This window comes from Labrus bergylta, chromosome 8 (genome assembly GCF_963930695.1).
Source record: "Labrus bergylta chromosome 8, fLabBer1.1, whole genome shotgun sequence".
NCBI lineage: Eukaryota > Metazoa > Chordata > Actinopteri > Labriformes > Labridae > Labrus > Labrus bergylta.
This window is the reverse complement of record NC_089202.1, coordinates 18,229,721-18,254,351: the sequence shown is the minus strand read 5'-3', so window position 1 is coordinate 18,254,351 and position 24,631 is coordinate 18,229,721. Positions and strand designations below refer to the sequence as shown.

Sequence of the window (24,631 nt, the reverse complement as noted above, 5' to 3'; positions counted from 1 at the left end):
CTCTTAAGTATCAAAAATGAACTCATTAGAATGGTAACTGCAGGCAGAGTGGCTCCAGACTTTCAGAAAGAAACTTAAAAAATTCAATAGAGATAGATAACAGCAAGTAATCCTACTTAAGGATTTCTTCCCGACACTGCCGCTGTGTGGCGAAGCAGGCGATGGCCCACATCTTGATCTCCACCCCGGTGTGGAACTGCTTCCCCCTCATGTCCCACACCCCGTGGCTGGGCGTGGCCACGGTGCGGTTCTGAAACAACATTGCAGTCTCACCACATGTACTCATGATTATGTGGGCAAACAGTCAATGACATACTGTACACACACACACACACACTTGCAGAAAGACGCACTCGCATACGAACACAAGCTTGCTTTCTGAGAACCCACAGAATCCACACAGCCTTCATCCAAACCAAAATGTATTAACACTCAATTAAACACAAAAACTCACAATGTGGAACTAAACAGAAGCATGCATACAGCCTCTAAGTAGTGAAACATTTACAGAACATTAGAGACTGAAGAGGAAATCACTAACTATTTATATGTAAATATTATCACAAGGATTTCAAGTGAATCTTGACTTGTATTGCAAAGTAGTGTGATGCACTTGTGTGGTGGAATCTGTGGTATGTTCTGCACAAATTGGTGTTCATATGACGATGCCATATTTCACAGCAACACATGCTCACCCAAGTGTACAAAAGCAAAGGTGTGTCACCTCAGAGAAGGTATACAAATGTTAATCAGCATAGTGGTTCGGACTCAGTGAGCAGCTTCAATCAGCACCTTTCTTCTCTAAATTTGGTTGATTTCATTATTTTTACTGTTTGTTGTTGTGTTTTGAGTTTTTTTCCTGAAAATCTGTGACGATAGAATTATTATTTGCATCACTGAGACCAAACCACAAAAAAAAAAGGCAAAACACCATGAAGACACCATGGAGAGCAAACAGAAGCTCGAGTTAGTTCCCCTTAGAGACAGTGTGGAGTAAAGGGCTGGGGAGGAGGGGTGGGGGCAGCGTGTCAGACAAACAGAGAGAATGGGCGTGATTTAAAGGAAGGGTACCATAAAGTGCTCTGTGCTCACCCTGCCGCCGTACTGCAGCATGGGGGCGGGTAGCACTCGCCCCGTCACGTGGGCCATCTCGTCACGCACTTTGAACTGGAACTCCTGCACGAATGGGTCTGCCTCGTAGTTGGCACTGCGCACCTGCAGAGGGAAACAGATGCAGAGATTGGTCAGGCTGCGGTATTAAATGACAGCATAGTGATAAAACCACTGTAGCACAAAAAATATAGTTTAAAGTGAAGTTCCATCAACCCACCAACCACTCAGTTTGTCTTGTTTGGAATAATTCAACATGTTTTGATAACGTAAGGTTACAGCCAGCAGCTAGTAAACTTAGAGTAGTGTAGTCTAAATCCAGCTCTCTAAAGCTCACTAATAGACGACAAGTAACCATCACTTAGGATCAGGTACGATCGGATACGATGCACTTTATTTTCCCCATGGGGGAAATTTCTATTTGACTCAAGTGCTGCACACATTTAGCTAATCAAGCAATCTCTGTTTTATTAATTTATTTCACGTTTATTTGTTAAGGGACAAGTACAGTATGGAGCCAGTACAACCTGCTCCAAAAAGCAGTGTGAAAAGGAGGCGGGCTAGCTTGATCCTATGTTAACAGTCTTGATGGAAAGCTAACCAGCTGCTGGCTGTAACCTTTTATAAAATGGCAACATATTGAAGGCAACTAAAGTTATTTTCCCCCAAAAAACTAATCTGCTAAAGCGCTTATTATTGCCTTGAGAAACACTTGCGTATACAATTACTTCTGCAAAGGTTTACATTAGGACCACAATCCACCTATTATGACACAGCACTGTTTGATCTTAAGATGGAATGTAAAGTCAGGCATCAGCTCAGTGGGCACGTCATGTATATATTTCTTTAAAGGTGATGGCAATCGTGCTTGCCTCCGTACAAAGTGCTTCATTTTGGAGTTCTGACAGACACTGCTTATCTGCTCGTGTTGTACCGTTTCGTCTCTCTACCTCGTCTCCTCCACCCACACTCGGCCTTGTCAGTGTGAAGCGGCAGTGCATCTAAATGAAAACGCCACCACAGTCTTGTCTACAATCACTTCCTGAAAGCCAGTCCAGTTATTTTGTTGCTGAGTGAAGAGATAAGGAGACAAGGTTTAATAAGGGAACAACAGGTACGAAAATGTGCATTGCTAATCTGATGGTTGCCAGAGGCCGTCTTTTCAGTCTGTCCATGTCCTGTCTGTAGCAGCCTCACACACACACACACACACACACACACACACACACACACACACACACACACACACACACACACACACACACACACACACACACACACACACACACACACACACACACACACACACACACACACACACACACACACACACACACACACACACTAAAGCTATTACTACTCGAGCATTTTGTTGACCCTTGGTACGGCTGCTTTTTAATTGCCAGATGTGATGGATGCTCACAAAAAAACATGCCTCCTTTAACGATATAAAACAGGAATCTTGGAGAGATGATTACAAAACAAGCAATTTGATAACAGGATGCGCAGCATGGCAACCGGGCATTAACAAGCCTAGCAACGCGGGCATTTCATAACACTGTTGTGTGTCCACCTGTATGATATCGAATTTAAGGTGCTCAAATTTACAAACAGCTGAGTCTGAATTATTCCACAGTCTATGAATTCAATGCGCTATGTCCTATACTGGTAATGGGGGCGGACTTGTGTGGTGATAGTTGTTGTTATGGCTGGACTGTGTGTGGAACGAGTGTTTCAGTAAAAGTATGTATCATGCACATTCTTCGTTATTGAGCTAACATTCAACACTTGTTTCTGGCCACAGAGTTTTTTTTTTGCCACGCAGGCGGTGTCATGTCTTTGTCTGCGTCAACACTACAACTTAAAGTAGAAGTCCAAGCAAAGGCTTTAAGGTTAAACTTTGCACAGTACAAACTAGACCTACCTACTTGAATAATGGTGCATGTTATTTCTTCTTACTAGAAACATTTCAGGGTAAATAAAGTGTAACAAGTATAAAAGTGTATGAGCGTTACACCACTTCATTTATGGTGTTTTGAAGCTGAAGGGGTATTTGGTGGCACATGATTCCTCTTGGTGTTGTTTCAGTATTCAGTCAGGGTGTTTATGGAGGAATTAGAAGAGAGATTTTGGCTCAGCTGGTGTCCCCACACTCACCAGCCTGCTGATCTCCTCCTGCCTGTCGGGTGCGGAGCGAGCTGTGGCTTTGATCATAGTGGAGGTCTGATTATCTGTCAGCTTCTTGATGCACCTTTGACCAGCTACAATGTTACAAACCTGCAGGAAAACAAACATTTCTGTTATTTGCAGCCAGGGAGAAACATTCCTAGGCCTTCTTGAGCTTTTTATGCACATGCCCAGTCGACAGTATACATCACAGATTTCATCATACTTCCAGTTAGGTTAGTAACTTCTAGTGTCTCACCTCCAGAGGCAGATAGGTGTGCTTTTGCTCCTGGCCCACCTGCAGACAGGGCAAGTGAGGGTACTTAAGCTGCAGGTTGTACTTCTCCCTGAAGTAGTGGGCTACAGTACGCTCTACAGTCTGACCATTTTCCAACTGTAGGGGGAACCTGCAAGAAAGGAGCATCATAGGTGCATAAAAAAAAAAATAGAAATTCACTGAAGGACACTGAATTACTGAATTACATTGATTTATTTGATGGTATCTTTAACCAATCTGTAACAATTTAACAGGGTGGATTTAACCACATTTTAACCAAGTAATTGAGGGTATATGTATGTCAGATTAAGGCAGAAGTTATACAGAATGTTTTGATGGAAATAAAAAAGGGATTTTATCGTCTATAATTAATTACCAAATCTACATTTACTGAGCGAGTTATGACTGTACTTTAAGTGTGTTGGGCGAAATACAAAAAGAGAGGAACACTAAACAATGATGCGTTACGAGTGGTACAGTCATATGTTTTTGCCAGCTGCACCATTTCTAACAATAACAGCTGAGCAGAAATAGACCAGCTTAAAGTATAATAATGGTGCAAGGAAGATATAAACTGCCCTTCTGTTACTAAGCAGAATAGCATGTGCTAGACAGAATCTGTACTGAACTACTAGTTTACATAATGTAAACAAATAGTTACAGACTCATCATAAAAAAACACTTTTTATTCCTATTATTTGAGCTTCCTTTGTGGTTTTTATCTGCTCGTAATCATAACTCATTAAAAGCTTCTATAATGTCTCTTTTCCCTTTGTCATGTTGATTTTATATGTGGTGTGTGAGGTACTTTGAATTGCCTTCATGCTGAAATGTCATCTTCATATTAACTTGCTTTGCAGTCTAATGGAAAAGTCCAACAACATAACGGCCCTTCAAGAATATTTTTATGTTGTGTTTTTGTTGAAATAGTTTGAAGAGGATTAATTAAACATCCTGGTCCTGGCATTCATTGCGTCTTATAACTGATGATCACTACCGGTATGTATCACATCATGGACTTTAGTTTGTATAGCGCTTTTCTAGTGCTAAGTGCTTTTACAGGTCACACCTACAGATTCACACCCTGATGGCAGAGGTTGTTATGTAAAGTGTCCATCAGTATTAACTAATCTTATCCATACACATTCATACCCCCTGCTGAAGCAGCGCGAGCCGTTTCGGGTTAAGTGTCCTGCCAAAGGACCCATCAGGCATGTGGCTAGAGGAGCTGGGGATCGAATCCCCAGACTTTCTGGTTAAGAGACTACTGACTCTACCACTGAGCCACAGCCGCTGTGTGTAACGATCTACTATAAAGCTCTCAATCATTATATAAATATATCAGTTATTATCTTTTTACTTCATTTTAAAACAGCACGGCACAGCGCCAACGATAAGGACAATTCTTTCTGATGCCCATGTGCTGATGTAACGACATGTAATGTGAGGTAATGTACTCCTTCTGACAGAAACTCAGCAGCTACTTTACTAACACATGACTAATGTCGTCCACATGGTTGTCAGATGAGTCAACTATAACGTGTTTTTGTTTGGTGGTAGATTGGGGATCGCGTCCTCTGCAGTCGGCGTCGGCCGCCCCCATCCCATCCACACACTCCGCCCAGAGTCTCCTGTTCCCCTCCCGCCCGCCTAGAGGCTGACTCACGTTTGATGGCTAGCAGGCCGGCGGGTCACGTTGCAGACACGGTACTTCCTCCGCATGGTTCCACAGTGCGTCACCTCCACCTTCAAACCTGGTGAATAAAACAAAGTGGAGGAGAATTAAGAGTGTGTCTGTGAATGAATGTCTGCGACATGTGCTCTGCCAGCTCCTGCTCAAACTCCAACACACACGCACGCACGCACGCACGCACGCACACACGCACACACACACACACGCACACACACACACACACACACACACACACACACACACAATGCACCTTTATTCATCTCATATAACTCTCCTCGTCACATGCTGCCAAGCACTTTGCATTACCTTTGATTTCTTTGGTGAATTTGACCCGGTGTGAGTCTGTGAGAGGCCGAGGCTGCTCGTCTATGTTGTGGATGTCCAGCACTTCACACATGAACTGAATGACTGGCTGGGCCTTGTAGAAGGCGGTGGCAGACACTGCAAAGGAAAGTAAAGGCATTTAAGACATGTTTTTAAAACCTAAATTTATTCACAACTTTGATTCTGTGATTCAACATTGTCACATCACATGTCTGCAGCTACCTTACAGTTTAAAAAAGGAAATGTACATGCTAGGTTTCTGCATGAAAGAAACATGTGCAGATAAAAAAAATCGTATGATATTGTGGTTTATGATCACTTTGTAAGAGGAAATAATACAATGTCTCCACATCTTGTGTGCAACACTTTTGACCCGTCTACAACTCCTTCAGGTGACCAAAAGTTTATTCATGGTATTCATACCTCCATGCAATACATTCTCTGTCAACCAAACACGGCTTTCAGGAACAAACACAATGTATGAATACCAGATGAACCGTAACACAGAAAGGGAATATGTGTTCTTTAATGTGCAATACAGCTATGATGAAGCCTTTGTAAAGAGCTTATCGCTGAATATTCTCTAAATGTAATGCCACATTATATTTAAGCAGAGTACATTCAGCCCACACTGCTGAATGCAATGTAACAGGAGCACACATTGAACACAGGATGTTGAATTCAAGCAGCACAGATTTCCCTTTGTTCTCACATGATCCCTTTTTCTCTAAACAAACGGAAAGTCTGAGGCACCGAGAGATTAAAACATGATCAGTGAAACAGCACAGCGGGAAGACAACATCAGACAGGAATTAGACCTATGGAAGAAAAAGGAAAAACAAAACAGGAACACAAAGCAAAGATAAAAGCAATCCAAATATGGACACAAAGAGGTGGAGAGAGTGTTGTTGAGGAAGTTGTTGACGGATGATCGGCCTCAGCTGATGTGATGTAAGCAACCTTTCTCTGCCGCCGTGTTTGATGAAAGCACAACAAGCACACATCCAGGAGTGACGCCTAACGACACACAGAAACCTCTGGTTTTCTGTTGAATATACAAGAGCCTTCAACCTCCTTATTGTCCTCCCCACGCATTGAGATAGAAATTCTGTGTATTTGGAAGTGTTTGAGTCACTCGCGCCAAGGTGAAATTAAATACTTTCATGTCTCTGATAACCGTTAAATACCTGTTATTATAAATTAACTGACACCATTATGTGCATGTTTTTCAACGGGATTCGTTGTTTTCTTGCCACACATAAGAGTAAGAAATCAAATGTTGGTTTGTTGCTTGAGAGCACATGAAAGACTTGAGCGGACCTGTTTATTTCCAAGAATGACAGAGCGGGAAAACGAGACAAAGGAGGTGAGAGCGGGAGGTTTCAAATCCAGACGGAGACTTCAAGCACATGCAGCAAAACAAAAGCTGTCTCAAGAAAATACTCCACACAGCTGCCCTCCTGACCCCGACACCACCCACCAGTCTCACTCGTAAAGGCACAACCACACACAACCACACACACACATACACACTAGCTGCTCTCTGTCTCCACAGCAACCCTCCCATCCAGCGGAAAAGCCACCATCCTCCAAGTCTCGAGCAAATTCCTGCATAGCGCATATGGCCAAACACATTCTCCTCCACCCTTTCTGCTGCTTATTTTCCATAAATATTAACAGATTTAAATTTTAGCTCAATCATCTTTAAACAGAGTTTTTCTTCTGATAAGACACCAGTTCACAAACGATATCTTCCATTTCATTTGTTTCCTAAAAACTGGTGCTAAACCAGCAGAATCGGCTTCATTCTGACATATTGGTCAACACTAAATAATGTGTAAACTGAGAGGGGGCACTGCTGTTACATTGAAAAGCATCAAATGTGCTTCTTCAGGAGAAAAGATATTTCGTTTTGCTCATACAGAACCACAGCTTCAGTCCCCGTATGAAGAAACAGACTCTAGTATCTTGTGGACATCATACTTCTCTTATCAAGAAGCTTGCACATGAGCACCACGTTGTCCAGTCATATTTATGTTAAAAACAGACATTAGATTTACTCAAAAATAAAATCACTAAAACTAAATGGAGCATGTGCAACCACTAGAAATATTCTGTATCATGGAGGCTCTAAGTCATGTGTTTTATTATCCAAATCTCATTTCCCTGGCTGTAAAAGAGGAAAACACGATGAGACAACTAGAAATGTGTTGGTTTTTTTTTTTCAAACAAAGATTTAAAAAAAAGGAGACGAAAACACTTCACATCTGTTACTTAGGACAACCTGTGAGGCCTTATTGTAGCCCTGATGTGACCCTCAGAAGCATTACATGTAAGGTGGAAATTGGCTCTCACCGTCAATATTTAGCATCATCTTCCACATGGCAGGGCGCACAGATTGATGAAAGCCGAACCAAACCTCCCTCCCACCTCCCAGGGGATGGTCGTAGCCCTCAGGAGCCGAGAAGAAGGACCGACCGACTGGAGTGTACCTGGAAAAAGAAGAGGAGCAATTATAAGAAAGTGTGAGCAAACAGGTTGAACATATTAAAAGTAATGTGGGGGGAAAATGACTAAAAGTATTGAAGAAAAAAAAAAAAGATTAAGAAGAGAGAAGGAAATGGCACAGGAGTAATGGACTGGAACTGTAAAATTAGCTAACACCATGAATTTAAAATGTAGGTCATTGTGTGTTTGTTAAACTCGTCTGTGAAAAGAGATGGGAGGGGATACTGCCTGCACATATCCACCTCTTACTACCCTGCCCAGGACTCACATTCATATCTGCACACAGGATTCCGTTTCCTTTCTGGGGCTGACAATGTGTCAAGATGCCACCGTGGTACCAGCCCCACCACGGTCGCCAACACGGCTAAATGAAAGGTGTTGACATAACTGCTTTTCAATAATGCCTTTGAAAGATTTTTGATTAAAGAAGCTGGGAGATTGTGTTTCGATTTTGGCTCTAGCCAGAACTCAGGACTTGGATATCGAGGGGAGGAAGATGATATGGAGGTCCATATTAGCTGTGTTTGATTTCCGTAGAGATCAGAGGGCTGATATTGGTGCCAATGTGACAAAAAAAAAAAAAAGTATTTAATGCGAGTATCAGTGCGATCATGTTTTCTCTTTCTTTGGCTTTATGTTTGCTGACTGCAGATGGATTTGAGCTGTTTTCTTAAATATGAATCAACTGTCTCCTATGACCACTCTGAGATTATTTCAAAAACCATTGCTGCATGATCTCCCCCCACAAAAACAGAATGGCTATTTTTGCCTTGAGTTGCCATCAAAATAGTGACCAACAAGTCTAAACCATATTAAAAAAAACAGGTTAAATTCAAGCGTCAGTGGCTTACTTCATGGAGGGTAGGTGTCGCAGCACCACGTCCACTGCGTGCACGGGGTTGGTGCTGATGGGTTTGTCCAGCTCCAGAGGCTCAGGCATGCTGCGGCCGGTCAGCACCTCGTGGAGCATGTGCCAGCTGACCAGAGACACAAACTTGATGGAAACTTTGAAGGGCCGATCTTTCCCTCCCTCCCCCGGTAGAGTGACATCAAGGTCCACCTGAGGAAGGGACAAAAAAAAGGGTTTGAATCCAACAGGATCTGTTTAGGATTTCAAGTTGAAGTTGTTTATTTTTGGTCATATTGCTGTATGAGTTGACTATGTGTGAAACACTGCAGGTATAAGGAGCAAATGTGCCGCTTACGGTGAGCTGTTGAGATAGTGTGTCTGTATTGGTGCTTTCACACATGCATAAACTCCAGAAAACTTCAACTTCAAGTGTGGAACAACCAGCCAAATTCTGCACTTCAACTTTACCCAAAAATGTCCCTCTAGCCCCTCCCTCTAGAGGTGATGTGAAAATGAAGCAGGAGATATTCAGAAAGATTTACTGATGAGCAAGAGGAGGTGATGTTTATACCCTCTGAATGGCACATGTGGGCACTGCGCGCACAATGAAACTGCTTCATTACGTTTTTTGTTTACCAGTATGTTGTTCTCCGCTGTTTTGGTGATACCGTAAAACTCAATGTAGCAATGATAAACTTGGATATAAGGTCATAAATTGTCATCATAGGGTCGGACTGTGTTGCTTGGTTCACCACTTCTGTGTCGTTTTTTTCTACATCATGTCTTGCCTTCTGAGATCCCCTCCCCTCCCCCCCCCCCCCCCCCCCGTGCACCAGGGATAACCTCCCCCCTGTGAGGTGCATGTGTTAACAAGCAAGTCAAGAAGATTTCAGGGGCAGTCTGCCTTACATTAAATGTTCACGAGTGAAAACGTGAGCAGCATATGTGTGCAGCCCCAGTGTGTAGATTATAACACGTCTCTCTTTTTTCAAGCTCACCCCTGCAGGTGCCACAGGCAGCGGGTTGGCCGTGTACAGGCTCCTCTTTCCATCGTAGACTGGCCTGCGATCCCCAAAGATGGTCACCTTAAAGTGCTGCACCATCGAGTCAACCACCTCCCTATACAACACACACACACACACACACACACACACACACACACAAACACAACTGAGCTGCACATATACAGTATGTAGAAAATGATCACACAAGCTTCCCCAACCAGATAAATCAACCACCACAACATAACAAACGTTAGCCTGCCTCTGAATTAAAGGTAATTTATCTTTATTTATCTGCTGAGCAGGCATTCATCCTTCCTTTAAAAAGATATGATCCTGAGGGAACAGCCTACCTGTTGACTCGTCGCGGACACTTGTCAGGCTTGATGTCCACCTCATAGAGGTAGACGTCCATCTTGGGGATCTCCACCTGGAAGCAGTTGGCCAGCAGCTTGATGGGCTTCCCCATGGTGCCATAGCCGGGCCGCCGTGGCATGGAGAACAGGGACTGAGCCCCAACGGCGGCTGAAAGGAGAACAAGGAGGGGACGGTTTATTAGAAGGAAACATTTTGAAGATCTGAGTGAGGTCATCTGGGGTGATTATTATATGAGTAAGTCATGTTATATCAAACAACATATGTAAGGGTCGGCTGATCCATTAACACACTGATAGATACAAGCTCACCACAGATAGTATTATTAAGTTTTCATTAAATTATAAGAAATCTAACCAAACTACTTATGATTTCCTTTACACAGCAACTCAAATCTCACTTTGAGGTCTCCCTTCCAACATACTCCATGTATATGTTATTTGTCTTTGTGTAAGTGGAACAAATCAACATAAAATGACGCATTTTGTTACTTGATGTTTAAAGATTTAAGTTTATACAACTGTTAGATTTGAATGGTTCCTGATGATCTCAAAGGTAATACACATGTTTTTCTATTCGAACTACTTTGTCAGTGTTTGTTAGCACTGCTTGGTTAAATACACACACCTTAACAAGCCCACAAGTGTCTGTTACTGGGAGAAAAAAAATACATTGACAGGGAAATTCCAAATGTCTTGTTGAGGTGTTGTGAAGAGGAATCTAAAAGAAGGGATAATTTTCAACGTCATGTGATGCAGACACACCCCACTAAACTCTCAAAATAAAAAACATCCTGTCACACGTCTATGAAATATTTGTGCACTGAATTAAATATCAACTACTGAGAGAAGAGGAAAGTACAGAGATGACATGGATGTGTCAGTGGAAGACACTTTTCAAAATAAGGAACATAAGCCCAGGGCGCCACATTATAACTGGCCAAGACTCAAGATGGAAAGACCCCGGGCAAGCTGATTACATGTTCCACTGGCCAGCTCAGCCAGTTAAAATACTGCCTTGAAAATAAAAAAAACCAGTAACGCATAATTCATAATTTCACATTATTTTTCTAACATCTTCAACGTTTTATACGTTTTATATATTCTGCAAGTGTGAAGAAAAGAAAATCGCCAGAAGAGTCAAAAGAGAGTGACAGAGAGTATGAAAACAGAAGGGGGACAAAGTTCCAGCCTCACTGACAAGACCGCTGGAGTTGTCTGGAACACGATGCAGCTCAAAATTTAGTCCATAGACAAATCAATGCTGAGTCCGACACATGCAGTGTCCGACAAATGCAGTCATGTAAGTTGAGTAGGCCTATAGAAATGAGGTCAGATAAGGACCTGGACCTGTGCTTACAATGGTGGGGCCAGTGATCTTGAAAAGCCAGTAGCAAATTCAGTTCAACTTTATTGTCAACCCATGTAAGCTCAGTGTGCAAAAAAACAACAACCTCAAGACCATGAACACAATGACGCATGATTCAATGGGAAACTCTTATTCTAAAGCAAACAACAGCACAGGGATGTACACATGGTCTAACATGCATTCTACACACACACATACAGTATACCTGTGTCTCAGGTCCATTGAACATAATGTTCATTTGAAACTGAAGCAGTTTGAGTGACTGTAAAGTATTTCTATGATGCAAGAAAAATGCTCGCAATGAGAACAAAGAATGTGAAATTTGTCTCAAAGGGTTTTTAAGAAAAACAACTTTATTTCTAGTACTACTTCTTAAATTAAGGATCTTTTATAAGAAGAGATGTGGAAATGACTGAAAGATAACTTCACATATCACATGGTGTAACCTTTAATATTGATCATTTTTCAGGACAGGCTTTAGGCATTTCAGCACCAATTGGCAAAATGAATTATGATGAGATTAAAGAAACTAATGCGTTAAGCTTATTCTCTGTACTTTTCTACAGTAGTAGAACACAGGACAGCATCAATGAAAATGAAATGGCACATTGCTAATCTCAACCCAACATGTGTTAGAAAATCTACTTACAGTGTTGCACAGTTCTTACATTTATATCCCCACACACACACACACACACACACACACACACACACACACACACACACACACACACACACACACACACACACACACACACACACACACACACACACACACACACACACACACACACACACACACACACACACACACACACACACACACACACACAGCTAAAAAGACCATGAGATGTCTTTGACGTGACTCACTTTGATCCAGAAACTGCAGAGTTCTGTTCATGTGTCACACTCATAGCCGGGCTATTTTTGGGTCTGCTTGGGCTTGCCTTCCACATCGCACTTGACAAAACAAATGGCTTAGCCAACATAATGTTTCGATTAAACTTGTGATGTTCGCGTATCGTATTGTTAAGAAACAGAAACTTAACACATGAAGTGAGATGAGAATCCTCCGTTTGCCTGAAAAGTGTTACTTTGTTTTAGTCCCCTTCAACGCCTGCGACACTTTGTCGTTTTATTCTACCGTTTCATTTTGTCTCCACAGCGCTCTCTCAATTTCTACTCCAAGAAAGAAACTGCCCAAAATGTGTCATTGATAAATGAAAGCCAGTGTGATTCATCTCCGATTTGACTCATAGGCTCACATGTGTGGGTGATGTTGAGGCTGAGGGCCCAGTCGAGGGGAAAGTTCATAAAAACCTTCCGACAACAGAACAGAAACCTTCTGTGAGGTAACGGCAGACAACATGAGCAGCCTTGTTTGTTTACAGGCGGGCTCTGGTAGTGTGTGCTTTCTGCACGGTTTCCTCCTCTCTTTCTGCCTTTTGGTGGGCTGTGTAGTGGAGAACAGGGCTAATGGGGCTGATGGGATAAAATGAAGGAAAAAAAGAGCGGAAAGTCTGGAATTCCTGCCACGGCCGTCCTTCTCACACAAACTTTTGTTATGGTAATTCCTTTTGGGGCCCCCAGTGAAAGTCGTGAGATAAGCCTGATTTCACACACACACGAGTAGCTAAAAGAGGGAAGACAGATATCCTGGCAGTAAATCTTCATTAAAGCAACTTAAAAAATAAGCTTGTCTTCCACATACTGAGATCCATCCTAATTCACTCAGATACCAATCAAACTTCAAGAGCGTTTCCCGTTACTGGGAGCACTTTTTTCCTGCCCTGTGATGGTTTGGCTGAAGTCGACGAGTAAGAAGAGAAAAGCAGGGAGTGGCTGGATTAAACAGGGGTTAGGATTGGTGTTTTCCGGCTTTCATCTGCTACTCAGAACTGGCATCTATTCAGAATGAGTCACAGAACCACCATGGGCAGAGGAACTCATAGTAGAGCATCCTTGAGTCCATGCTGCTGGATTCAGTAATAGTAATGACGGCGACTTGTGGCGAGAAAAAAAGAGAACTTGAGGCAAAGTGAAAAAGTGGACAGCAGGTATTTCACCTACTAGCTCCTACAAATACAGTTTCAGTTTTAAACCCACACAGAGATGTACAATTGCATGTGTGATATTGCACAGACACACTGGTAAAGAGGTGTTTTTTCCCTATATTACTTTTGTCATTTCGCACAAACACCGGCTCTCTGACAACAGAGGTATACACATTGCCAAACTGCTACATATTCTCACATTCACTCAAACAAATTAGAACTATCTCTCCAAAGGCCAAACTTACATAAAATCTATTCAAATTCAAAAAAACTTCATTTGTCCCCGGGGACAAATTCAAAATTTTACTTTGAATTTGAATAAAATGACCCATAAAGTGCCTGACCCCACAGACTAACCCTCCAGCTGCAGTCAGTCACGACTTGCTGTTGGACAGGGTGAAACGCACAACATGCAAACAAGCATCCAAACAAGTTATTTGAATCTAATCAAAAACCTTGGCCTGATATTTGGCCAGCCTGCGTCTGTATACTTTGGCTATCTGCAATAATGCCAGGTCTCTGGGTGATTCTGTTGCTTCCAGAAAAGCTTTGAGACATTAGTGATGTTGGTATGTGAAGGTTCTGCCTGGTTGCAAAGATGCTGTTGAAAATTCTTCCATGTGGTGAAAAATTACAAAAAAATAAAATAGTTCAAATTAATTAAATAGCACTTTCCATAGACTACAGGTAAGATTTAGTCCCTTTGTAGGAAAAAAAAAAAAACATATAGCGGCAACTAGAACAACCATTTTTGCTTCAGCATTCCCAGCAATGTTGATTATGCTCGCTATGAACACAGAAAAGACCTTACAACATTTCACACATGGTGGTAAACGTGCTGTGATGTGTGGAAATCAACAACCAGCCCTGTCACACACACACACACAGCTGTTTTGCAGCTTGGGGGCTGAAAAGCCAACCTGTTCCTGATCATTCGGAAACACATCAGATTCCTCTCCCTCCTATCTGCCTTTTCTTGGAAACTGTGCGGCTCTGTTCCCTCCACAAACAGACAAAACAAACGTGCTAGGCCACAGGCAGACGGGGGATCTCTAACTGTCCAGCTCGGAACGGAGATAAATATTCAGTCTTTTCTTCTTATTTAAGTACTTCTGTTCAATAGTGATAGGGATTCAAAAGACAACCCTGTAATTACCGAAATGTTCAAGACGTATAAGCAATGTTATGGTTATGTAATGACTAAGACCTTGAAAGTCAAAAAGCCCATTCTCGAAGCTTGTTAGATGCGTGGGAAGCTGTACAACCCCTAACACAGAACTCCACTTGCATGAGTTTACAGGAAAACACAAACTCTGTGAGACTAATACTAAACTAATCAAGAACATGTCAGGGGGCTGTTGGTAGGTGACGTGTGATAGTCTGCTTTGACAAATAGTGAAAAGTCAACCGCAAGTCTTCGCAGATGAATCAAAGATTTATTTACTCTCTGCACAGGGATTGTGAAGGTTCAAGGAAACCTCCCTCTGTCGAGTTGAAAATGCCGCAGTGTGTGTGTGTGTGTGTGTGTGTACCCTAATTTCAGATAATTACAGGAAGGACATGTTTTAACAAACAGAAGAGAGTAGCTGTAATCCTCCTCCTCCTCCGTCTATCAGTATGATTCTCCTTTTTCTGAACTTGTACATTCAAACTGAGAAGTGCAGCAAAGAAGGAACAAAACCTTTTTAAACATAAATCAAATAAAGCTTATTATGTTTGGGGGTTTTTTCAGAAATAAATGCAATTATTCTACTGCTGTTGGAAACTGAAACTCAAGCATTGGATGTTTTGCATCCTGCGAAACTCTATAAAGGTTTGGTGAATGGTGCTGGCTCATCACTATACAAATGTTGTTTGATGAAGATACGCAGTGTCATAATTTCAGATTCTGGCAGCAGCAGCTACGCTCAGAGGTTCTTTCTTTTCCTTTGATTACATTTACCGTCACACAACTTCAACTGACAAATATGGTTCTGCCAAAACATCTTAGACCTAAAGCAGTTTTGCATTTAGACAGGAATGATCACATTATTAGATGGACTATTATAAATTAAACAACATAGAAATGTGCTGATTATTGTCAGTATATGTCAGCTCTGTGATTGACTGGCGGCCTGTCCAGGTAACTGTCTTCATGGCCGCATATGAGAGTAAATTGAAAGCACTTCTTATGAATTTGCTCATTTTGGTACATATGCATCTTTAATGCATATCACACTAACGTTCGAAATGGTTTAAAAGTTGTATCATCTACCCTTAAATCGACCATTTATATCCGCAACAAACAGATCTTAACCATAGACTGTATATTTAGAGGGGTGGAGCAACAGCCGTCTGGAAGACATGCCGAAGTATTCAGAGTGCCCCCTGCTGACTGGCTGGAATATAAATTTAACCCCGCCTCCTCCATGTTAACAGATGGGACATGGGTCAAACTTGAAAGGTAAAATACACGTTAAATATATTTTTGTCAAACCTGGATTCTTTCGTGACGGTTAGTTATTATCATGCTGATTCATGTCCAAATGTTCAACTAACTGGGTAGTTTTGCTTGTATTAGCTATTTGATGCGAAAACAGAAGACGTAAGTCATGACCAACGGTTCTTTAACATTCTCCACAAGAATAGCAGAGTAGAGGAGGAAAGGCAAGAGTGTCATTGAACGCTCCATAACTGTGAGTGTCTGCTCCGAACCGACACAAGAATCTGTTCTGCCGAGGACTGTACTGACCTGAGGCCTCTTTGACGTTTAATCAGTCATTTAAATGTGTGCTTCGGTTAGCGGAAGGAGCGTGGCATCAATTCCATTGTTTCACCAGCCAGCTCCCATATGAGAACGTGTCAGTTCTAAATAACATCACCAGCGCAATACGTGAGAAGGAGACGGAAACTCACTGACCATATTAATATATAGTCAAAGATCAAAACAAACAGTTCTCGCAGCGAGTGCCAATAAATAAGTTGCTTTGGTGGTCATTATATCCAAAAGACACTTTGAGGCATCTAGCACAACGGTTTTGTTCAATTCATTTATTGTAAATGGAACTAGGGGATAATATTCAGCAAGTGGTGCACCACTACAACATACCATTAAATAAGTCAAATCTATACTATACAACACACCAATATCTGTGCTGCCAAATATCTTGGAGGAATTTCTCTGAACACTTGAACTCGTTCCCCTCTGCTGCTTTCCACCACAGCACAGTTACACTGCACACAGTGGGCCGGGAGCCCGAGTTAATGGATAGTGAGAAGCAGGCCTGACACACAGTACAGTCCCAGCTAACCTCCTCAGCCATACCCCCACACTGTACACAAACGTTCATGCTGCTAACGAGTGCCCACGTATACACAGGCCCACACACCAGCACACGCTCACACACCACAATACAGCTGTTGTGTTTCTAATCCAGAGCGCCCTGAGCTGTGGGAACAGGGCGAGTGCTCAGCGGCGAGGCACAATGGCTTCAGTCACAGCAGGCAGAACGTAAAAAACACACACACGCTCACACACAGACATACAGAAGATGACGTGTAGTTGGCGTGCTCGGGATTGACACACATCGCACACAGTGAGACTCCTCCCTCTGATTCCACTCATGAACCTCAAGGGTATTGCATCTAGCACCCATGGGAGGCAAAGCCACTCTTCCACAGATAAACAGGCAGCTGCTAGCTGACGAGATCCTGGTCAGTCACAACAATGTGCAAAAATGTAGAAATTCGCCTCAAGACCAACCTGAGGCTGCTCGCAGAGAGAGAGAGAGAGAGCGGAGGAGAGTTCATGACAGAAAGAAATTGTCAGTAGCAGCAGCGGAGCCAGTGTGTGTGTGTGTGTGTGTGTGTGTGTGTGTGTAGATGTGGAAGGGGTTTAGCATCAACTGTCGAATAAAGCCACTTCTGACTCAGTGGCATTATGGAAGGCCTGACAGATAAGTGATGGATGGATAAACACACATATATATACAGTATATTCACACATACACACAAAGTAGACGCTCTGTTAAACTGACTTAGAGATTCGACTCGTGCGGGTTAAATGGAGCCTTCTGTCCTCACAGTCTTGCCAGTGGAACGGGGGACGGGGGCCAGGGCCTGTTGACTTTTTATGTTGACTTGGGCAGGGTGACTTTCACTCTGAGAGTTTACTTTTAACACAAATGAATGAATTCAAACCAAAACAAGGTAATACTGATTACTACTGTAGTAGTTTACTACTGCTGCAACTGTCCTGTCACTGACCAAAAGAAGACTCTCACATGGGTACGCTTCAACCTGAGACACTGAAAAATCTTTGAAAAACCTTTAAAAGACTTACACTGACATCCTCACACATCCAAAGACATTTTAATCAAAGGTTACAAGATTTTGCAAAGACAAGGTATTATTCAGGGTAACGATTTACTGGAGCTGTGTATGTGCCAAAATCATCCAATACTATACACATCACAATACATGAGTTACTATTCAATATATCATGGTCCAATACAAAAGGCATGTGCCAAAACCTGACTATACGATACATGGGTCACACAAAAGGACAATATAGCTTTATTTATTTTCTATCAAAAGTGTCCTTATATTATGAGACCACCATCATTTGCATATAATATTAGTTCAAAAAAGTTGTCAATTTGTCATGTTTGCATTACATGTTTTATCCAATACGAAGAGGGAGTTCTGCATTGTATTTATTACAGTCCTATCCAAAATCAGTGCACTGGTTTCTTGTGCAATCTGACAAAGAAGAACTTTCATTTTCCTACTGTATATCAGTAAAATACAGTCTTTACATTTAAACTGGTATTTAAATCAACATTTGAGAGAGCCATGTAGACCATGGCAAGCCAAGACTAAAAACTAAAGATAATCAAAAGTGTTAAGAAGACTTATGTAAATCAACTTGTACTAAGTTCATTAAAAAATAGAAGGGGGTAGTACTTGGACTGGACTCATTATTTTTCCACCAACGTTGGAAATGTGTCTGCAACAATGAAATCTCTAAAACAAAATGGTTTGGGATAAGGCAGGTACTTCTGATTTAAGAGGTCTCATGCTGCCATCCTGATACAGTGAAGCACTCTTTTATTAATAAAGCTCAAAACTCAGTTATAAGCATCAAACCATTGTTTTACCTCTTCAGGTACTATCCCTGTGTTTCTGTATAGTACAGTATTCCTATAGGCCTCTTCCCTGGCAGCAGAACGTCTAACTGTGGCTATTTTCAACATTGTCTCAAAAAATGTTCTTCGGCTGATTATGTTCAGATACAGAAGGGTCAACACTCTGAATAGACTGTCTTTTTCTGGCTCTGATGTTCAGCCTCTGTCTGGAGCAATCTTTGAAAATGACAGAAGGATGAGAACATCTTGTCTCGCCAGAAATTACATTTTGACTAAATCAAATCATGTGCAGAATGCATTGCAGAAAAGGTGCAAAAACGACAGCTGCTTTATACAGTCCAATTCATTTATTGACAGAATGATGAAAGGGAGACAATTATCAGGCAATTATCCATATGTGGTGTTTGTGTTTTGCTTTTGAAATGTTGTCCTCAAAATACTGAAGTAAAAACAGGGCAACAACATTAGTGACAATCAGCTGAAACTTTTCAATTATGTGATAAAATATTACAAACTATGTGGGACATAACAACACTGTTCCTTTCCTCGTATTAAATAGTTTTTGCTTTGAACTCTTTTCTTCATTTTAAGACTGTATGGAATAAAGAAGAAATATTTGCAATCTTTCTCAGCCACTGACAAACACACAGACGTCTCTGTCCTCCAGTGAGCCCCCCAACAAAACACCCAGACTTCCCCTTCCAATTCCCTCTCTTCCTGTCCACAACCTCCCCCTGAATTGAGCCCCTTGCAGTTCCCCTAAAAACAGATCTCTGGAAGGGTAAAAGCAGGAGCAGGAGGAGGAGCAGGAGGAGGAGGAGGAGAAGACGTTTGGTCTGGCTGCTCTGGCTTCTAATCTCTGCAACACATCACAACCTCCAGTCTTCCTACCCTACCCTACCCTCCTCCTCTTCCGTCACAGTCATCTGCATGCTCCCTTTCCTCCAACCTCAAAACACACAAGGTCCCTCAACTTTTCCCTCCGTCTACCCAGCCCACTTGCAGTCAGTCCCACGCTCTGACAGCAGCATGTGAGCGGAGTTGCCTCTCAGTCTAGTGCATCAACATGAAAACACACAGTGACACTACTCACAGGGGCACAGGATTCTCAAAGAGCCACAAACGAGCAGAAAACCATTTTTATTTTACTTTGCATTTATTAGACTTGTTTTTAGAATGCAGAAAACAAATAGCCTTCATCAGGGTCATGGAATGGGATCAGGGATGACCCTGATGAAGGCCACAAGCCAAAATTTGATTCCAAAATTTAAAAGAGAAAAAGCTAGATTATCTAAGTTATTTTTTAATAACCATCCCTAAAAGTTACATTTTTTTTTTTTACAAGTAGCAACCATAGACTGTAAATATTAATGGATGAAGCCTGAGTGATGTCAGACGTGTGTTCCTGCAGGGGGCTCCGGAGGCTCATCAGCGGCAGCCGCCATGCTGGAAATGCTGTCTTACTTTTAGTCAACCCAACAACAGGCTGAGAGCTGGAACTGAGGCAGATTTTTAATCTTATGACAAATCGTCACATCTGCCTGTCAATCATGTCAACCTCGCGCCTAACTATGCGTAACGCATATCGTTCAATCAAAATGGATGTCTTGTACTTGACTTGTTGGACAGTGTGTGCCCATGAGGAAAAATAACTAATTAGACCAATATCGGTTTTTGTTCCAGGGTGTATGTGATTTCCAGGGCTCGTTGAGCCAGCCTCAAGCCGACACTGGAAGAATGCCTTTTTTCTTTTTCTTAATTTTTGTACAAGAGCTCCCTGGAAACTCTGCTTATTTGTTTGATAGATACTTATCACCATCATTGGACAGATCTTATCTATAATGATCTGATAAAACAAGCCCAACACATGAAAGAATTCTTAGAGGGGTAATTGGTTAGTGTTTTGAATTTTCCTCATTTAAAATAAGGCCAAGAGTAAATCTCTCTGTAATACAATGTGCCAAAGGACCAACGGAAAACGGCATTCTCCATAGAAACCCACAACAATATGCCCTGGGTTAGCCTTATGGGTGGCAGGGGTTGTGATGGGGGTTGTCTATTGTCAGTGAGCTGCTTGAATGAACTGAGCATTATAGGCAGAGACTGCAAATCAAGTACTAAGCCCTCCCTCAAAGTCGACCCCACTGTCTGTACAAAATCCACAGAAAACCAGCCAACAAGGAGAGTGACAGGAGAGGCAGAGATTCCCACTGAGGCTCGGGGAGGGAAACAGAAGCCGTAACCATGGGAGGGAAGGGGGAGTGGTGGTGACTGTTTGTGAATTGAAAAAAGAGCGGGAAAAACAGTAGTGTGAGAAACAAGGGTGTGGAGAAAGGCTGGCAAGAGAACAAGACATCAACATGACAAACGAAAGAAAGTAGGGTAATGTGCTAATGTTCTCAAAAACACCCTCAGTTACACTGCAAACTAGTACCCTTACATCATTTTAGGTGTTGTGTGAGGGAAACTTTTGATACAAATCTGAGTCATCTCAAATCGCACCTGCTCACCAAGTGCATTGTAGTGTGACAGCCAGGTGGGAGTGGGAGACCCCCTGTGCCATGTCATTGTCTTCCAGTAAGCAACATCTCTTAATATGCAAACTCTGTTTATTTGTGCAATTGTTGATACCACCAAAGTTACTAATGTTTACATTTGTAACTGTATTTGTACCAATTTAATAAAAAAAGATGTATAATTGGAACAATAAGTTGTGCTTCTAGATAGTTTTGGTGCCAATGGACTGAGTCTTGAGCTGTCTGAATTTGACATCAAAATAATATCAATTGTTTGGACAATGGTGCAAAAGTGTCTGATATCATGAAGACTGTGTCTTTATAGTTTATATTTAATTCATGGGCCTTAATTGATATTTGCCGGCATTTCACTCTATCAGAACAGAAACAGAACATATTGATGTGCCAAGGGAATTTCAAATCAAAACCATTACAATATTATATGGATAAATATTACATTTTGGCATTAATGATTTTTCATTGGACGAATACTTCAGTCCAAAAAATCCCCAGGTTAACCCCGTCTAAAGTCTTTGTATCACATACTTAGCGAACCAGTTGTTTGCTGAAGCCAAATATTAAAAGGAAAAAGAGTAGTATTGATCTTTCCTTCTGAGTCACAGCAAGAAAGCAAATAAAGGAATTACTGAAAATGTCAAGGATTCCTTCAAAGGCGGCACCTGACCTCTACTGAAACCAGCATGAATTACAGAGACAGTCACTTCCTGTTTATAAGTGAAGAAAATGTATGTCAGGAAATATGAATCCCTCTATTAAGGTTAATAAGGTTAACCAAATTAAGCCCACATTTTTAAATGTGTGACGAGTCCTAGCTTTTTAAAACGGCAGTGAATAAACATCATATTAATTTACAGGCTGTTTGTGAGGGATACCTCAGGGTTAACACATCAAAATGGATTTGATTTGCTTTAGGCTCCAAAGCCTTGCACTCACTTTATCCCTCGACTGGTGCTAAATTCTCCTGAGCCATTGTTTCCATGTCACACACTCCTAAATCTAACACTGACTCAGCTTCTGAGCATCTCCAGACCACTGACCTACTATTATCACATTACCCTTTTAATCATTCAACATGGACTGGAATCACTGGTTGCCATGTTGTGATTACTGATATGTGATTGCGAACCAACACACATAATATAAAGGGCCAGAAAATGACAGAAAAAAAGTGTCTTTTTAAAACTGTGCTAATGCATCACTGTCTTGTTTGAAATAATTCCAGGTGGATAAGCTGAAAACATTTTTCAATTAAACAAAACAGAAAAAAACAGTTGCCGATTATGATTGTCAATCATCTGTTCGTATAGCTTTAAAGGCGAGACAATTTAAGGTCCTTTAAAGAAGAAGTGAACAGAAATTTCCCTTAACTAAAATACTGTAGAAGTTGAAACAATGTGCACACCTGCCACAACAGTGACACATAACTGTTTTAGTGTTAGACAATACTCTTGATTTCTAGGAAAACACCTTGTGTTCCCACATGATGGCAATGAGGTGTCCAAATGGAGAAGAGCAGGGTTGTTAATGAGGTAGTAATAATAGAGAGGGAACTCCTCTTGAGCAGAAGGGGTTGGGTTAAGATCCCACAACCTGTATCATGTGTCATTGGCAGATCAGGAGTACCTGGCTTTCGGTTTACGGTAGCATTAAGTGGAAAGCTTCCGTTACAGCTGAGACAAAGCAGGGCAGTCTGGACTGCAAAGTCTGGACTCTGAAAGAGAACAGCTATCTGGTCGTGGCATAGGTTGGCGATTTATAGCACCTTGTAGCACTTCTCTGAATTTTTAGATCTCAACAACAAAAGGACCCTGTCAATATTCCTAAGAAAAATGCCAACTACCTACTCATTGATTAGGAATTAGAAAACAGCAATAACTTAACATTTTGTGCATAAACAAACACGTACAAAGTATCCCACTGTATGAGCTCTTGAAAAAGGTTACTGATTAATATATAGACGTCTGTCGGGGTCTGTGGGTGACCAAGACCTGAGGCCTTGAGAGGAAAGAGAGTTTACCCTCCTGACACAGTTACCCATGAACTTAGTTCACAGAGTGGGAGTCTGATAATGCCGGGGAATACCAGGCTTAACCTCAGCACCTGTTTAATGAGCCTCAACCTGGCTGGCTGATGCTAATGAGTTTACAGAGAATAAGACAGGGCTTAGGCCTTAGTGTGAGGAATTACAAGAAGATTACAAAAGCATGAACTTTCCAGTTCAAAAAAGTAAAATTCAAAATTACACAAAGGGGAGTGTTGGTCAATGAATTTCAGGAAGAAAAAAAATAAGAGAAAAGTATTACACTGATAGACTCCCTGGTTGTTCAATGCTACATTCAGGTACTGCTCGGATATTGAGGATTATCAAGTTGGGAATCCTTCTTTTGACTTCATTGTGCTCACAATTTGAGGGAAGTCTTTCTATGTGAACAGCACGGATCGGACACCATACCAGTCCTTATGACTGTATTAGAAATACAAATTAACCAAAGAACAAACTACAAAAGTAACTTTTAAAAGCTTTTGAACATCAAACCTTTATGTTGTCTTCCATGTGTCTGCGTAATAATGACGTTAAAATCTGCCAAGTCGTCAAGTCGAGAACCAGGACTTTCTACAGCCTAATGTCAGACTTTTTGTTTTGACTTTGGGGGGGGGGGGGGGGGGGGGGGGCGTTTCCCACTCGGAAATTCATTTCTCCGATTATTACGACACCACGTGAATGCACGCTCATGGGGCGATGAATAGACTGTAGTAGATGCATAGAAGTTTATTTTTAATCTCGCATAACGTGGTATTTATTTATTTTTTTCAATCATTTCAACTGCTGTTTATTTTCAGGAAGCTAAGATCAGATGGTCACACTAATAACAGACTACCTGATTTTTACAGTTCTACCCCCGAAGCTGCCCAGACACAGCTTGAAACAGACCCGGTGTCATTAGCTAATGCCAAGATCACAGGCAACATGCAGCCATCAACAAGTTAACAAAGAGATAAGACGGAATAACGTACCTGGAGTTCCGATTTCCATTCATGAGGTCCTGCCCGGTTCACTACCCGGATCACAGTTGTCAAACCTTTCGGGACTCTTCCTCCGTTCAGTCCGGTGTCTCCTTCGGCAGTGCGCCGCCTCTGCAGCGCACTAGACTCCTCACAAGCTGTCAAATAGGGAGGGGGGAGGTGGGTGGGTACGGGGGGGGGGGGGGGTCCTTTGGTACGGTCGTTTCACCGGTCAGAAG

At 41.8% G+C, this 24,631-nt stretch overlaps 1 protein-coding gene across 2 annotated transcripts in view; it reads right to left on the bottom strand.

Annotated features, from left to right (window-relative positions):
• The window catches only part of ago3a (argonaute RISC catalytic component 3a), a 38,498-nt gene extending 13,927 nt beyond the window's left edge, over nt 1-24,571 (bottom strand). Inside the window, exons 1-11 of one of the 2 annotated variants that reach the window (XM_065958370.1) lie at nt 24,405-24,571; nt 10,283-10,454; nt 9,927-10,047; nt 8,930-9,138; nt 7,926-8,062; nt 5,553-5,687; nt 5,220-5,307; nt 3,536-3,683; nt 3,268-3,387; nt 1,072-1,215; nt 117-250 (exon numbers count right to left, since the gene is read on the bottom strand). In XM_065958370.1, the coding sequence (XP_065814442.1) occupies nt 117-250; nt 1,072-1,215; nt 3,268-3,387; nt 3,536-3,683; nt 5,220-5,307; nt 5,553-5,687; nt 7,926-8,062; nt 8,930-9,138; nt 9,927-10,047; nt 10,283-10,454; nt 24,405-24,423 (1,427 nt within the window). In that variant the 5' untranslated portion in view covers nt 24,424-24,571. The remainder of the gene's footprint in view (nt 1-116; nt 251-1,071; nt 1,216-3,267; nt 3,388-3,535; nt 3,684-5,219; nt 5,308-5,552; nt 5,688-7,925; nt 8,063-8,929; nt 9,139-9,926; nt 10,048-10,282; nt 10,455-24,404) is intronic. The other variant, XM_020633535.3, reaches the window with a different exon arrangement.
• Nucleotides 24,572-24,631: the final 60 nt, after the last annotated feature.